A 17148-nucleotide genomic window follows, 5' to 3' on the forward strand; every position below is an offset into this window, starting at 1 on the left:
GATCTGATGTGTGCTTCAACTACAGATAGTTTGTGTTTGTCAGAAAAAAACAGACCATCCTGCATAAGCTGTAGCAGTTGTATACATGGGCAACACGTTTTGCCCCAATTGCTCGGGATGGTTTGCAATGGGCCTTCTGTATGTTTTTCATTGAGGTAGTCACCAACTGTATGACTACAAGGAGATCCTGCATCAGAGCATCCTTGATTTCCGACAGGGAGATAAACCAAATGAAAAACAAGCAATCATATTTTGTATTATAAGGTTATGCAGGATAGTGTAATTAGGACTTGTAATGAAACAAACACATACCATGATTTGTTTATAATTTATTACCTGTTATCACAATGGTAAAAGATAGATAAATATAGACCAAATGTCAGATATTCAGCCTGGAAGTCTTCCCAAATGTATCACAGAACAAAACTGATTGTTGTGTCAATGGTTACACACTTCAAAAATTGACATTTACTTTGACTTACAAATGGAAATATCATCAAATTTCACTGTTACTGGTGAGCCAAAGAATTGTTCACTTGGTGCCAATCTTCAATATTTCAAAAACAAATTTTCAAGCATACTTGTCATCATTACACCATGGATGGTATAGATTTAATGTGCTAACCTGTTTAACAGTATTGAAATAATATAAATTATCACAGATAGGTAGGAGGTATAAAGTTTATGACTATTCTGACACAACCATTGCTCGGAGCATCACTTTGAGTTGTTCTGTGACATCTCCTTTCAGTGTCAGAGTGACAGTCCCATCTACAATCTGGTTGGGCTGAAATAAAGTATACAAGACATTTAGATTGACTATATATAAAGATACATCAAAGACCATGATGATTGAAACAATATTTGATGTTCATTGTATGATACTTGGGCGTAATTAACATTCTTCATGTCATACTGACAATTTGTAAACACTCTGATTGTTATTGTATCTATTTATAAACGATCAATTCTGTTTTAACTGCCCAAAATAGTTGAAAAAGTGTTGGGATATATTTTTTATTGGACAAATCCAGACAAATAGTATTAATTCTTTATATCTCTTTTTCCCTAAACTTCTGTTTACTGTAAAACCAATCATTTTTATTGAGGATTTATTTTCGTCAATTTCATGGTTGCTCTCAATCCACAAATTCATATTCTCAAACTGTTAAAATATAAGTATCATTAGATTTCCTGAGCTATATTTTATCTTCGAAAGCAATTGTCCATGAAATAGTAACTTTTTTGAAAAGCCATGATGATGCTGAATATTGATACATGAAAAGATAAGAAATTTTGATTCTATTATAACTCCATTAAGATGACTTAAACCTATATAACTTTTTCATAAAGAAGATTTTCAACAAGAAATACATACATCATGACCAGGAGGAGGTGTCCAAGTGAATGTGACAGGTTTTAAAATACCAGCTTCCACCATACCCTACAAAAAACAGGTTACAATTAAAACATGATGTGCAAACTTGACAACAGGAGGCAATAGTGACACCAAGCAAGTGTTAAGTGACTAAAATGTGCTTATTAAACTGGTTTACCCAGATTTCTATGAAACAACGTCTTGAGGTTATTTGGTCAAAATTCAAAGGAAATCGGAAAGCTGATATCATTAGTGTCACAATGTAATGTAACCTGAGGACAACTTTCTGCTCAAAATTTTTCACCATTAAGTTGTTAGAGAACTTGACCCTGTCAATTTAAAAGGCTCTAAATATTCTTTGAGTTTATTCTTGTCTGCTGAAAGGTAAAAAGCTGAAATAGCAGATGAAAAAGTTATTAAATATATAATTAGATAAAACTTCTAACATTGTGATCAGCTACTAGACTGATGATATACGAGAACAACACCTTTCAAAACTGAAATTATCCTACCTTCTGTGGCTCTATGCCAAAGCCTTTAGCAATAATGGGCTGTACATTATCAAACTGGAATTCACCGTTCTGAAAAGGCAACAAGAAATCAAGTCATTAAGAAGGTTTTATGGTCAGACGTGGAGTCATAGATAATTTTTTATCAGTAGTAATGTTTATATTTACATGTTGTGGTAAGTAGTGGTAAATCACAAGCAAAAATATACTGTGGGCACATGATTTCACAGATAACAAAGCTCAATAAATCTAAAAATAAATGAAAATAAATACCCCACAAAAAAAGAACAATTTCACAGTATCACTTCAGAATTAACAAAACCAGGAAATAAGATCAATTGCTGTTTAGAAATATTAATAAGATATTTAATTTCAATGTTCTTGTAATAAGCCCACCCCAAACTTTGAGTTAACCTTCCAAGTTTAATCCAGGACAGATTTGTGTGATACCTTCAAGAATATAGTTTCCATATATCCTTGTTTCCAATACCTTTATCATGACATACTGACACCAAAATCAATGTTAAGATTGGATTAATTATCATCGCTGATATAATTTTATGTAGTCTGAGTATTTTGAAATATTACATAAAAGATCACTATATTTTAGGCCTTGATACAAGCATTTCAATTTAATTCTACATTGGACACTGTAAGCATAAGTATACTTTAGTGTGCTCTAAAACATCCTTCATAATATCCTACCTTGACAGTTGGCAAATTGGTGAAATGCATTTTATTTAAAATATGCAGAAACAATAACAAACACAGTTGCATTGTACAATAATATTACCTGTAAACAGCAGTTAGAATGATCATTTCATAAACACAAACATACATGCAAACATTTATATGTAACATAGACACAATATAAGGTTTAGTTTGATTTCTGTAGTGAATGGCCTACCTTGGAGCCTCGTGCATCCTATTGGTTGTTAGATGTCACATGATCACAGGATGGTGAGTGATTGGTTAGGTAGCATGGTATACGCAGCAGTGGAAGGTGAGGGAGGAATTACAGTGATATATATTAGTATTTTAGTGCGGCAGAAAACAAAAAAAACTTATGGAACAAAACATGACAGATTGTATCTAAATGACCGCTGGATTCAAATTGATTAATAACGATACAGACTGTATACTCAAGTAACTCCTACATAATTAGTCATATAACTAGAAGAAAGCAAAAAATTGATACTTGATTGTCTCCCCTTATTTGTCATGAAAACGTTTTCTATTAATTGCAAAATATTTACAAAGTAAAAACTTCTTTAAAATAAACTTAAAACTTTGATTTCTAAACCATAACGATGGAGATAAAATTTTAGTCCTTGTTTTAAATATCTATTATTTTTTAATCATATATAGCAAGAAATTATTTGACTTTTGACCTCGAGGTGAAGGTTATAATGACCAAATGCCATTTCTGCATATTATCTGTAGATAATGCAGTTATGTTTCAATGGGGACACCATTGTGACCATAGCTCAGTCAGTACAGCATTGACCAACATGCAACTTCAGCTGAAGATGTGAGGTTTGTTTTTTCACACTCCCTACCCACAACACTGTGTTTCTTAGGAAGCTCAGAAATGGTTATGTCTATGCTATCAAGGTTGTGTCCTTGGAAAGAAGGCACATATGATGAGCCAATTGGCTTTTCTGTGGGGTATCACCAGCGATAACAAGGAGACCTTGCCCAAAAATGACCCTCTTGGCTGTTGATGGGGTGAAAAACCCAGCAAACAAACTATGGATATTTAACAACAATGACAGTAACAAGAAGAATTAAAATACCAAAAATATTCAACATTAAAAAATAAACACAAAGTAAATGAAATTCCCTTTTTTATCACATGATTTAAAACAAAATTTGATTGTCAATTTTAAAAGCATTATAAGAAATATTTTGACAATTTTTTGATTTTAATAACAAAATTATGTAATATATCTAACCAAATTTTAAACACTTTTAGTCCTGGCAGTCTAAATATTCTATATAGCTTTCATAAATGTTTAAAACATTGAAACATTGAAGTTGTTCTCTAGCCAATCTACAAGGTATTGTATTTTTCCCTATCTGTACAAACATACATAGGAATTTAAAAAACTTTTCTCCTTAGGAATATTTTTTCTATACAGTACTTTTATCGCTGTCTTATAATTATTAACTGAATATTTTGATATTTCATAAAAATCTGGAGTTCTGTGACAATCATGACTTGCTGTATTTAATTTGTTGATGATAAAGTACATTCTACATTAAAGCACTGATCTATTTGACAGTAACCGTACCTTTCTGCCTTCCTGTGTTAGAGAAACACACCACAGCAAATAAATATCAACCACATATTGAAAAATAAATACACTGAAGAAAAATAAACATGTGAGGTAAAGCCAGATCTATCATAACATTACTTACAAAGTTATTCTTTAATTTTACATCCAAACTTTGCTCACAATATTTACAAGTGATAAAAATCTTATTCTTTCAATTGACTTGATTTTAATTGTGGAAAGCTTAACCAGAGAAAGTCAATAGCCTGCTAAAACTTAAGGAGCCTTAAGGTAAGTAGTGATAAGTGGAAAGTTGTCCTGATTACAGGCAGGAATTCAAAGTTGCATCTGAAGGAATGATAATACACGGCCATGTTTGTTAGAGCTTGTTGTAAAACTGTATTCATAGCTTCTCCTTGCTGAGTACATAACAGTATTAAAAACAGACCTTTATCAATTTTATATATCATGTATTATTGAATAAATGATATTTTATGCAAAAACTTATCAAACAATTCAAATTACACCAAAATGAACAAATAGTTCTGGCTGACAGAGACAGCATACAGATTAATACTCTGTTGTGTGTTACATCAATTTATACACCTCATGCAGTTGTTAGTTGTGTGAGACATATTAACAGGTACACAGAAAATTACTCAAACATGCGCAGTATATGTACCTTTTTGTCCTATTCTTATATTACAAATTATTTTGTGTTTACATCACTATTTGTTTTAGCATATCTTAAAACCCACTGTGTACTTTACACTGTAGATTGAATAAACTTAAAAGTTCGTTACCAAGAGAAATATTTTCACAGTGGAAAATAAGAAATAAGAAAAGTATAACCAATAAGAGATTTGATGTAAAAGTAGCTTCTACTTTCTCTGTGTAAAACTCAAACACAAACTCCATGACACCCCTGCTTATGTGCGCTGTATGAAAATAGGATGGGAGCACTTTAGCTGACGAGGGTAAGGTATTATCTCCTTTGGGAAGGATAGGGTCTGTGCTTTTATATATACATTACAACATCAAAAAATTGGTGAAATAAGAGTGATGACGATTTCCACCAACCTTTTTCTGACTAACTGCCATAGTTCGAACACAGCCAATCTGAAGATCACGGGATGCTGGTACATACTCGTTTTCTTTGGCAATACTCTGTAGTGTTAGCAGCACTGGTTCTATACTTTGTCGACCCTCTGAAAAAAAATAAGATTTCATCATGCAATGGTTAAACTGAGAGACTGTCACTTTCCATTTAAATAAGGACCTCCAGAACAAAATGCTTCTTAAATCTGCAGCACAAATATGTTTCCACTATTAGCCAAAATTTCATATCAAACTTGCAAAAAAATTACCACTATTCTATAGTTCTGTGGTGAAGCTTAATGAAATAACTGAAATATGCAAGAATTTCAAATCATACAAAGTTGCATGCAAAATTTGATCATTGCAAGTGATCTTTATACAAGATATGTCCTTGTAAAAGGAAGTAGTTAATGAAAGAACTAAGGGCAATAACTCTATTTAAGATAGAATTAAGACCAAATATCAATATGCAACAATTATAATCCTATGTGGTCCTCCTATATGAAATCTTGCAATTGTTAGAGACATAATAAATAAAGAAGGCCCTGGCAGTTACAGTTGAAAATGTCTTTCAAATATGTCTCCGTGTTCAAGCTAATGCCCTGTGTAATAGCTATCTGATTCATACTTTTTTTTCCCTAAGGAATCACTGTTGAGTCCACTGATTCTACACTATTAATACTGATAAAATCATAAGAAGAGTGCTTATTATTTCAAAATCATATAAAGGCAATAACAAAGTATCATTGCAATCAGATAATGTCAAGATTTAATCAGTATTCTCACACAATAATTATCTTTCAAATCAATTTTTATGTAGATGCCAAATTCAATAGCCATCCCTGCTATCAATATTATGGTTTTGTTTCACTAAAGATTTAGTAATAACTAAAGTTTAAAGCCATTTGTGAGGCAATTTCAGAGTGTAATTTAATGGACATCAACACAATGTCTCCTAGTACTAATGTATCATTATATTTCAGAACATTACTATTTAAAGTACCAGACTATTATTACGAAACAATGAGAAATACTCTTTCAATCATAATATCACAACAATACATTACCTTCTTCATCTGTTCCATCTGAAATCACATCAGCCAAAGATTCAACGTTAGGAAACCTATTGTCTGGACTCTGGACAAACATAATCCTTGGTTTGGCCATTCCAACAATTTTAAAGCTGTGCGACTCCTCCTAATGAAGCAAGTAAGTTTAGTCTTAATATTACAGTCTCAAATCACAAAACAGAAAGACAGAAATTGTATCAGATTTAGGATTATTTCATGCTTGTTGCCACGGAAAAAAAATTTCTGTAATGCTTGCAATTTCTTTAAGTGTCTTGTCAGAACTGAAGGATTATCTGATTTCATTTCAAAACTGTTGTTAAAAAGGATTTAGCAAAAGTAATTTTGTATACATACTTTTCCAAAGAGTTCAATTTTGATGCCATCAGAAAAGTGGTCACTTGCATGGTCTGGGGCAAAGGTCACAGTGACCTCTGTTGTACCCCCAGGTGGTATTGTTCCCTCAGAAGGCACCAGGTCAAACACATTTTGACCACTGTTGTTCTGAGTTCCTACAAAAGGAGATAGTTCATGTATACATCATCATAACAAGACTGCATAAAGATAACATACAACTGTAGTTACAGACATGAATTTCAACTATATGCATCATTAAAAAATGGAGAGAATCTGGCACTCAAATAGACAGTTGGGTAAAAATTTGTAATGTAAAAAGAAACACATTCACTTACCAACTTGTGATTTTGCTTTTTTATCCCGTTTAACAAATTCTGGCAGTTCCTGGCCTTTTGTATGACGTAACAGGGAAAGACTCTCCAGCTTCATACAGTAGTCTATGGATAACGATGAGGAGTTCTGCATCTGTTGGACAAATTGTTGAAAATTTATCAGCTGATACTTATAAGATTCTCCAACACAATTAATTTTTTTTGTAAGAGATAAAGTAATAAATTAAAAATTAAAAAAAAACAACTATAATTCAGTTTTATAACAAAAGTTTTGCAAATGATTTCATCACATGGATAATACTAGTTGATTTATTTAATTATGGTAAACATTGCATTTCTGAAAATTAATAACATGTTATTTAAAAATATTTATAAATATTACAATAAAATTTCATCTCAGTTAAGTATATATGAGATATGCTTACCTTGAATGTTTTTTCCACATACTCCGAAACAAGAACGGATCCCATATTGAAAACACCATTTTCCATTGGCATACTTAGGTCCACAACAGGGTTAACTCCCTTACCAGCCAGAGTCACATGCAGTACCGATATCCCAGTGTAGATTTTAAACACTTCTTGGAACTATAAAGGGAGATAATTCAACAATCAAGGGAGATAATCACAATTTATGTTTGATGTTGGATACATTATGTCAAAAGATAACGGGAAAAATTCAATAAATCTGACCTAACAAAAGACATTATTATCAGCCAGTCAAAAAAATAGATTGTAGATAACTGCGAGAAATAAAATGCCAAGTGTGATTATAAGCAAAACACTAAGTATATAATTCTGGATGAAGTATGAAATGCCAGTAATGTAGCATATAATATAATTCTTTTTTTTGGGTGATGATGCTAAAAATGGATCTTGAATTTGTTAAAATAACATAAATGTAGTCGATAACTTCCTGAAACAGTGTAACATCAGTGGTAAGAACTGTTAATAGGTCATTATAATGGTTAGTTTATCATATCTGTACTTGATAATATTTAACCGTGATGTATGTCTCTTTGAAATATGTACAATGTAAATTACAGTATTCCACTGAATATGTAGTTTCATATAAAGTATCAAATGTGTTTAATTATATCTAACACTATATACAATATATATACCCACACAGCATTAGCACTAGCAAATATAGTTTATAACTACATAGAAATTACGCCAGTACTTTAATTCTATAACTACTGGGTACAACGTATACTATCGATTTGTTGTGTAGTTGTGTTTCCATGTAGCAAACCTTATTGTTACTACAGTTATCAACCAATATCTCTTTAAAGACTATTTCCAAAATCTTTACCATAGAATGCTTCATATGCAATTTGATATAACTTTATACAAAGCATAAACTTTTGGTAGAACTATACATTGTTGACATACAAACTTTTGATTTAATCATAATTTTTAACATAACATATTGTATAAACATACATCATTAATATACATGTACATATATTCAACCTTTTGTGGAAACCATGCCTCACTGCTGTATACAACAGCTGTATTGACATAAAATCTAGTTGTAATTATATATTATTGATATTAACTCTGAAGCTTACAAGTGATACATTGATTTTGTTATCATATATTATTGATGTAAAAATTATTCATTCAAACTATCATGCTATTGATTAAAAGTATGTTGTAGTGTGAAGTAAGATAATTAATTCATGATACTGGATCATTTTCACACCTTTATTTTTTTAAATAGCTTGCTGTCAAACATTCAAAATCATTTTTTCAGTTATCATTTAAACTATGGAAAATATCAGGCATTGAAACAGGAGAAGCTAAAAGTGCCAAAAAAGACAAAATGAGAGAGAATCAAAAGACACATTGGTCTGTATCTGTCAGCTGCTTTACAACTACTACAAGATACAAGAGATAACTGGACAAGTGTATTCTGGTACTTTTCATGGATTATCCTACACTGATCCCTTCTTTAGTGTGAAGGTGAAACAACTCCTGATCTGTTGGTTATTTTAGGGAATTCATTTTCAGATTTTGACATATTTCATTTTACCTTAGTTGAATGATACTGTTCAAGTCTATTTATTTGAACACATTCAATAGCTCTTCATCCCAGAAGGCTTCTGGCAAAATAAACAGACCTCAGGTCTTCTGGTTATTGCACAGAAACAGTTAAAAGATTTTAACACATTTCATCTCCTTGACTTTGAAAATGGGTCAAAGTCATGGATTTCAACAAAGTTTTTAGACCTTCATCTCAGTAGGCCTATGTCTCTTGTTCTGATTATTCATAAGAATTTGTTTCAAGATTTATCACATTTGATGTATATGACCTTGAAAGTAAGTCAGGATCATTTATTTGACAGCCCTTAAGCACAGCAGGTTTCATTAAAAGAAGTTGTTTGAAGATTTAAAATTCATTTGACCTGTGTCACCTTAAAATTAGGTCAAGGTCATTCATACCAGCACCACTAGCTAAATATCATGACTCTGAGCTGTTTGGTAATTCAGAAGTGATTGTTTCGAAATATATACAGATTTGACTCCTGCGACCTTAAAAGTGGGTAAAGGTTATCTATTTGAACAAACTTAACCCAGAATTCTACAGGCCAAACATCATGACCCTGGACCTTTTGGTTATAGAGATTTTTGAAGACTATAACATATTTGACCTCTGTGATCTCACCACACAGAAATGTACATATATACAAATGATACACGAACTCCATACTGACATAGTTTATTGTATTGAGAAATATTATTCTATAATTTAAATGGTTAAAGTTATTAAGCTTGTAAGTTGTTTTATATTGAGATACTCAGCTTTTTCACTTGATATTAAGATTTCATTGTTGTATTGAAAATGATTCTAATGAATAGCAGATTCTGTTAATGTTATCATATTAAGTTGATTGTGAAGCTCTCATTTTCTACCTTAGGTGTACTTGTACACTCATCTTCAGGTAATTCCTCGTCCTGATGGTACAATAATATAGTGTAATGAAACCTCATACAGAGTTGGTGCTATTTATGACAACAGCACATACTGTGCACTGAAGTTCCACACATGTTGAAATCAGTGCTTGAAAACTCTTGCATCAGATGTATTGCCATAGAAACGAAATAAACAAATTACTCTATGTGAAACATGTGTAAGCATAAAGGAACTCAACATTCAATAGTCATGTCTTTGTGAAAATTCCAAATTTATAATGTCTTTGTTTCCTTAGTGACAGCAATGTGTATGTTCTTCATGCAAAATCATAACACGATGTGAGATTGGTAAAACTGTGATATAACTGACCAACAGATTCAATTGATGCTCAAACAGTGAAAATTTTGTGATGCAGAATTATAATCAATAGCAAAATGAGAACCAGGTAATTTCTCACTTCTGGAAAAAAAACTGGCACATCTGATAACTAACTATATCAAAACCAACAGTTCTAATTAGCAAATAAACAAACTCAATCAAAATATAATTCTAAATAAACCATAAAGACATGCTTAAAGTTACCCAACTCTGAAACACCAAAGATACAGAATATTAGACAGGTAAGACAATGACAATACAAAACTAGTAGATAGAGACTGTATGGAAATGGTATTGATACACAGCCTTGATACATTGTGCTTTTTGCTTTGATGTTTTTCTACTCCATCTTTATCAGTAAATGAAATATTTTATATAGGCGATACTTTCGTTTTTTCTATCTAATTTTATTGATGTAAAATTTGTAAATAGACATGATTGAAACTTTTCACTGAAATGTTTATAATCTACATGTATACAGAATTGAGACCTTAATGAGGATTGACATAATGGACTGGTATAGTAATCAATGTAGGTATGGTATTTTCATTAGTTAACTGTGATACACTTTCAGTATATAGTGGTTTAGTTTGTAATCGGTGAACCACGATATCAAAATTGGTGGACCATGATATCATAATGAGCGAACCATGAAAGATATTTGAAGCAGTCAACCATGAAACTGCAATCAGCCATACCATGATATAGTTCTATCACTATTGTTTTTATTGTAATAAGTGGATAGTCATATTGTGATCACTGGACTGTGGCAATGCAATCAATGAGCCATGACATTGTATTTGGTTGAATATGATAGTGTTTTCAGTGAACCATGATATCAAAATCAGTTAACCATGCATGTATTTACAATCAATGCTAATGTAATCAGTGCCCCAAAATATGTTTATCAGGTGGAATAAAAGATTTTCCAGATGTGTTTTATTTTACATCCAATAGAATCCCAGAGTACATGATAATAATAATCTTACCACACGGCCAGCTGTCGGAGTGAATGACATCAGTAAGGTGTGGGTGCCCTCTGGTGGCAACAATCTCAGAGCATTCAACATGAGGAATGGCCCCGACGTATCTGGGATGGATGAACGCAGCTGAAAAACCAATCACATGTGTTTGTCATCATACATGCAATACATTTTATCAAATCAGTAGAAAATATTTGTTTTTAATATTGTCTTGGAACAGCCTGCTGCTGACAAGCCAATCATTCAGTTATGAAGCTTATTTCATTTACTTGGTATACCATATTGGGTCATTTTCAATAAAATGATTGAAATTGAATCTTAGATAAAGCATGGTAATGTTTTTTAATATCGATGCCCCCAGGTTTATTTATAGACTTACTTCCACGTGTTTGTTGGAGATATTCTGTATAGTAATTGTTTTGGTGATGTTTTGGCCAAGAGAAACTTCCCCAAAATCCAGACACGTGTTGCCATTATCAGATATTACCACCAGGGTGGGTTTCACGATTGGACAGTGGACTTCTAGGTACAGAGTGTTGTGAATACTGAAACAAGAAACTTTCCATTAATATTAATGTCCATTTACCATATACACACTGTACCTGTATAATTACAAGACAAGTATTTAACACCTGCATCATTTACATCATCAACCTGTTAATTATGGCAGTGATAACAAAATTTCCTGTCTATGATGATATGGACCTTCAGATGAATGGTAAAATGTCAGTACTTGTGTGATTCCCAAATTAAATTGTCCTATTTAAAGTTACTGCTTTCATCCAACAGATCCATGACACTGAAATGTGAACGATGTATCCAAGGTATTTGTGCATGGAATGTTGAAAGAAAATGTTGTCCAAATCAGAAAGAATGTAGAAAGATGGCAACAAATCTGTATTATCTGTACACTGATCCTGAATACAAGGCACTTGTCGAGGTTATAATACCAGTTTATTTTAATTCCAATGACTGTACCTGTAAGGGAGTTCCCCTGGGTTGGAGCACTCCCCAGAGGCCACGTAGCAGGGTATTGTATAGGAACGGAAACTTCCACGAAACTGTCTCAACAAGGACCCCTGAGCCGCAGTGTATGCTGGAGTCCTGTTACAATAACAAATTCAACACAAGTTATTTTTTTGCCATTAGCACTGTAAATGAACATATTTATGTGCGATTAAAATTTCAGAACAATATCGATCTGTTACAAATAAGAGTAATTATAAATTTGTGCATTTGCAATAATTACTATATTAACATCATAAAGAAACTGGAATTAGTGCAGTCTTATTTTAGTGCAATATCTCTAGTGCAAAAGGCACTAAAATAAGATAATCACTAAAGTATGTACATTTATGTTATAAGATACAAATATTGTTGTAACTCAGTTTTAATTATATGCATTCAAATTGCATTTCAACCAGAAATATCAAAAACTAAAAAAGCCATTGCAAGAAACCAGTTTTATCTTAATGATATGAATGTTATCCCCTGCAGTATCAGCAGTCTGTATAAATGATATGAATGTTATCCCCTGCAGTATCAGCAGTCTGTATAAATGATATGGAATGTTATCCCCTGCAGTATCAGCAGTCTGTATAAATGATATGGAATGTTATCCCCTGCAGTATCAGCAGTCTGTATAAATGATATGAATGTTATCCCCTGCAGTATCAGCAGTCTGTATAAATGATATGAATGTTATCCCCTGCAGTATCAGCAGTCTGTATAAATGATATGGAATGTTATCCCCTGCAGTATCAGCAGTCTGTATAAATGATATGAATGTTATCCCCTGCAGTATCAGCAGTCTGTATAAATGATATGGAATGTTATCCCCTGCAGTATCAGCAGTCTGTATAAATGATATGAATGTTATCCCCTGCAGTATCAGCAGTCTGTATAAATGATATGGAATGTTATCCCCTGCAGTATCAGCAGTCTGTATAAACGATATGAATGTTATCCCCTGCAGTATCAGCAGTCTGTATAAATGATATGGAATGTTATCCCCTGCAGTATCAGCAGTCTGTATAAACGATATGAATGTTATCCCCTGCAGTATCAGCAGTCTGTATAAATGATATGGAATGTTATCCCCTGCAGTATCAGCAGTCTGTATAAACGATATGAATGTTATCCCCTGCAGTATCAGCAGTCTGTATAAATGATATGGAATGTTATCCCCTGCAGTATCAGCAGTCTGTATAAACGATATGAATGTTATCCCCTGCAGTATCAGCAGTCTGTATAAATGATATGGAATGTTATCCCCTGCAGTATCAGCAGTCTGTATAAACGATATGAATGTTATCCCCTGCAGTATCAGCAGTCTGTATAAATGATATGGAATGTTATCCCCTGCAGTATCAGCAGTCTGTATAAACGATATGAATGTTATCCCCTGCAGTATCAGCAGTCTGTATAAATGATATGAATGTTATCCCCTGCAGTATCAGCAGTCTGTATAAACGATATGAATGTTATCCCCTGCAGTATCAGCAGTCTGTATAAATGATTTGAATGTTATCCCCTGCAGTATCAGCAGTCTGTATAAATGATATGGAATGTTATCCCCTGCAGTATCAGCAGTCTGTATAAACGATATGAATGTTATCCCCTGCAGTATCAGCAGTCTGTATAAATGATATGGAATGTTATCCCCTGCAGTATCAGCAGTCTGTATAAACGATATGAATGTTATCCCCTGCAGTATCAGCAGTCTGTATAAATGATATGAATGTTATCCCCTGCAGTATCAGCAGTCTGTATAAATGATTTGAATGTTATCCCCTGCAGTATCAGCAGTCTGTATTAATGATATGGAATGTTATCCCCTGCAGTATCAGCAGTCTGTATAAATGATATGAATGTTATCCCCTGCAGTATCAGCAGTCTGTATAAATGATATGGAATGTTATCCCCTGCAGTATCAGCAGTCTGTATAAATGATATGAATGTTATCCCCTGCAGTATCAGCAGTCTGTATAAACGATATGAATGTTATCCCCTGCAGTATCAGCAGTCTGTATAAATGATATGAATGTTATCCCCTGCAGTATCAGCAGTCTGTATAAACGATATGAATGTTATCCCCTGCAGTATCAGCAGTCTGTATAAACGATATGAATGTTATCCCCTGCAGTATCAGCAGTCTGTATAAATGATTTGAATGTTATCCCCTGCAGTATCAGCAGTCTGTATAAATGATATGAATGTTATCCCCTGCAGTATCAGCAGTCTGTATAAATGATATGGAATGTTATCCCTCGCAGTATCAGCAGTCTGTATAAACGATATGAATGTTATCCCCTGCAGTATCAGCAGTCTGTATAAATGATATGGAATGTTATCCCCTGCAGTATCAGCAGTCTGTATAAATGATATGGGATGTTATCCCCTGCAGTATCAGCAGTCTGTATAAATGATATGGAATGTTATCCCCTGCAGTATCAGCAGTCTGTATAAATGATATGAATGTTATCCCCTGCAGTATCAGCAGTCTGTATAAACGATATGAATGTTATCCCCTGCAGTATCAGCAGTCTGTATAAATGATATGGAATGTTATCCCCTGCAGTATCAGCAGTCTGTATAAATGATATGAATGTTATCCCCTGCAGTATCAGCAGTCTGTATAAATGATATGGAATGTTATCCCCTGCAGTATCAGCAGTCTGTATAAATGATATGGAATGTTATCCCCTGCAGTATCAGCAGTCTGTATAAATGATATGGAATGTTATCCCCTGCAGTATCAGCAGTCTGTATAAATGATATGGAATGTTATCCCCTGCAGTATCAGCAGTCTGTATAAATGATATGAATGTTATCCCCTGCAGTATCAGCAGTCTGTATAAATGATTTGAATGTTATCCCCTGCAGTATCAGCAGTCTGTATAAATGATATGAATGTTATCCCCTGCAGTATCAGCAGTCTGTATAAATGATATGGAATGTTATCCCCTGCAGTATCAGCAGTCTGTATAAATGATATGAATGTTATCCCCTGCAGTATCAGCAGTCTGTATAAATGATTTGAATGTTATCCCCTGCAGTATCAGCAGTCTGTATAAATGATATGAATGTTATCCCCTGCAGTATCAGCAGTCTGTATAAATGATATGAATGTTATCCCCTGCAGTATCAGCAGTCTGTATAAATGATATGAATGTTATCCCCTGCAGTATCAGCAGTCTGTATAAATGATTTGAATGTTATCCCCTGCAGTATCAGCAGTCTGTATAAATTATATGGAATGTTATCCCCTGCAGTATCAGCAGTCTGTATAAATGATATGAATGTTATCCCCCGCAGTATCAGCAGTCTGTATAAATGATATGGAATGTTATCCCCTGCAGTATCAGCAGTCTGTATAAATGATATGGAATGTTATCCCCTGCAGTATCAGCAGTCTGTATAAATGATATGGAATGTTATCCCCTGCAGTATCAGCAGTCTGTATAAATGATATGGAATGTTATCCCCTGCAGTATCAGCAGTCTGTATAAATGATATGGAATGTTATCCCCTGCAGTATCAGCAGTCTGTATAAATGATTTGCTATAAGTATGACTTACGCTCGAGTGATGGACTCCATCGTGGGCGGTGTGATTGGGCGAGGCCCTGCTACGGTCAGATTGGGGGCGACAGGTGATGATTTGCCCTTTGCTGCCCCTTTGGCCCCACCTTTATCCTTGGCACCAGGTTTGGCATTCTTAGAACTAGCCTGTGTAAAAAAAGTCAAATATTTTCAGAATAACTAGAGAATGTTGTATAAATTATATATGCCCCTGCTCCTGATGTGATGAAATTATGAAGCTCACGATATATTCTTCTTCTTTAAACTGTAGATTTTGGTCCAGGATAAGTCCAAAACACATAATTTCAGTTTATAAAATCAATGTTAGACCTAAACAGAACTTGAGTAAAAATAAAACCACTGGAAAAAGGTATTGATAAAGAAACAGACCTAAACAAGTCTAATCATACTGTAAGAGAGTTGTGGTGATATGACTGTACGTCCCCAGCCATTACCCAGTCAGGCTATACTAAGATCCATGACCTACCTGAGCCTGTTCTTGTTCCTCTTTTTCCTTCCTTACTTGTTCCTGATAATCTCGCTCTGCTTTAAGTTCCAACATTTTGGTGCCCATTCGAACAGCCTCCTTCTTAATACTGTTCTCCGGCAGTGTTGGAGTGAAACGAATCTGAACGCGACATTTCTACAAAAAAAAAAGACATATTATTTCAGATAAGAAAATGTTACTGCAAAGTGATCATTTAATTTTCATTTCATCAATCAATGAACATATTTACTCACTCCTATGAGAAGTTGATGTATTCGTTAACTCAGATTAATGCTAACCAATCTGATACATCTCATATATCATAATTTTCTGTTGTCAATTTCACTTTGCAACACAAAATATCCTTTACCTTATAGACATAACAAGAGAGAGTTTGCTGCGATACAATAAATAAGAATCCTATTTTGCATAAATCAGCATAAATTAAAACAACCTTCTCCCATATGTATATTCATTTCTCTACAGACCTCTAATGTCTATATTTTTCAAACATAACAGAAGTTTTCAAATTTCATAAAATCTCGTTCTCTTAAGTGAGTTTATTGGCTCATTTTTAGGCTTCCTATCAAAAATTTATTTCTCAACATTTCAATGAATATGATTTTTCTCATTCCATTTTAAATCTGTCTATTTGAGAACACTGAACCACAATTGTCATTTTTTCCATGTTTTTGTTCACTGAAATCAAAATTTCAAAAAACAAAAAAAAATAAAAAGATGAAAAAAGCATCACATAGGTGTAGATTTATAAAAATGACTTT

At 33.3% G+C, this 17148-nt stretch overlaps 1 protein-coding gene across 1 annotated transcript in view; it reads right to left on the reverse strand.

Moving 5' to 3' along the window:
- Positions 1 to 314: 314 nt before the first annotated feature.
- Positions 315 to 17148, reverse strand: part of LOC132549412 (cilia- and flagella-associated protein 74-like) — a 35158-nt gene continuing 18324 nt past the window's right edge. Inside the window, exons 29-43 of the mRNA XM_060213345.1 lie at positions 16367 to 16522; positions 15878 to 16026; positions 12276 to 12401; positions 11677 to 11842; positions 11304 to 11423; positions 7443 to 7604; positions 7021 to 7150; positions 6686 to 6840; positions 6329 to 6458; positions 5244 to 5371; positions 4182 to 4193; positions 2795 to 2812; positions 1891 to 1959; positions 1379 to 1444; positions 315 to 787 (exon numbers count right to left, since the gene is read on the reverse strand). Coding sequence (XP_060069328.1) covers positions 689 to 787; positions 1379 to 1444; positions 1891 to 1959; positions 2795 to 2812; positions 4182 to 4193; positions 5244 to 5371; positions 6329 to 6458; positions 6686 to 6840; positions 7021 to 7150; positions 7443 to 7604; positions 11304 to 11423; positions 11677 to 11842; positions 12276 to 12401; positions 15878 to 16026; positions 16367 to 16522 — 1686 coding nt within the window. The 3' untranslated portion in view covers positions 315 to 688. The remainder of the gene's footprint in view (positions 788 to 1378; positions 1445 to 1890; positions 1960 to 2794; positions 2813 to 4181; positions 4194 to 5243; positions 5372 to 6328; positions 6459 to 6685; positions 6841 to 7020; positions 7151 to 7442; positions 7605 to 11303; positions 11424 to 11676; positions 11843 to 12275; positions 12402 to 15877; positions 16027 to 16366; positions 16523 to 17148) is intronic.

This window comes from Ylistrum balloti, unplaced genomic scaffold (assembly GCF_031769215.1).
Source record: "Ylistrum balloti isolate Yb309-2 unplaced genomic scaffold, AGI_CSIRO_Ybal_v1 Utg370056, whole genome shotgun sequence".
NCBI classification, from domain to species: Eukaryota; Metazoa; Mollusca; class Bivalvia; order Pectinida; family Pectinidae; genus Ylistrum; species Ylistrum balloti.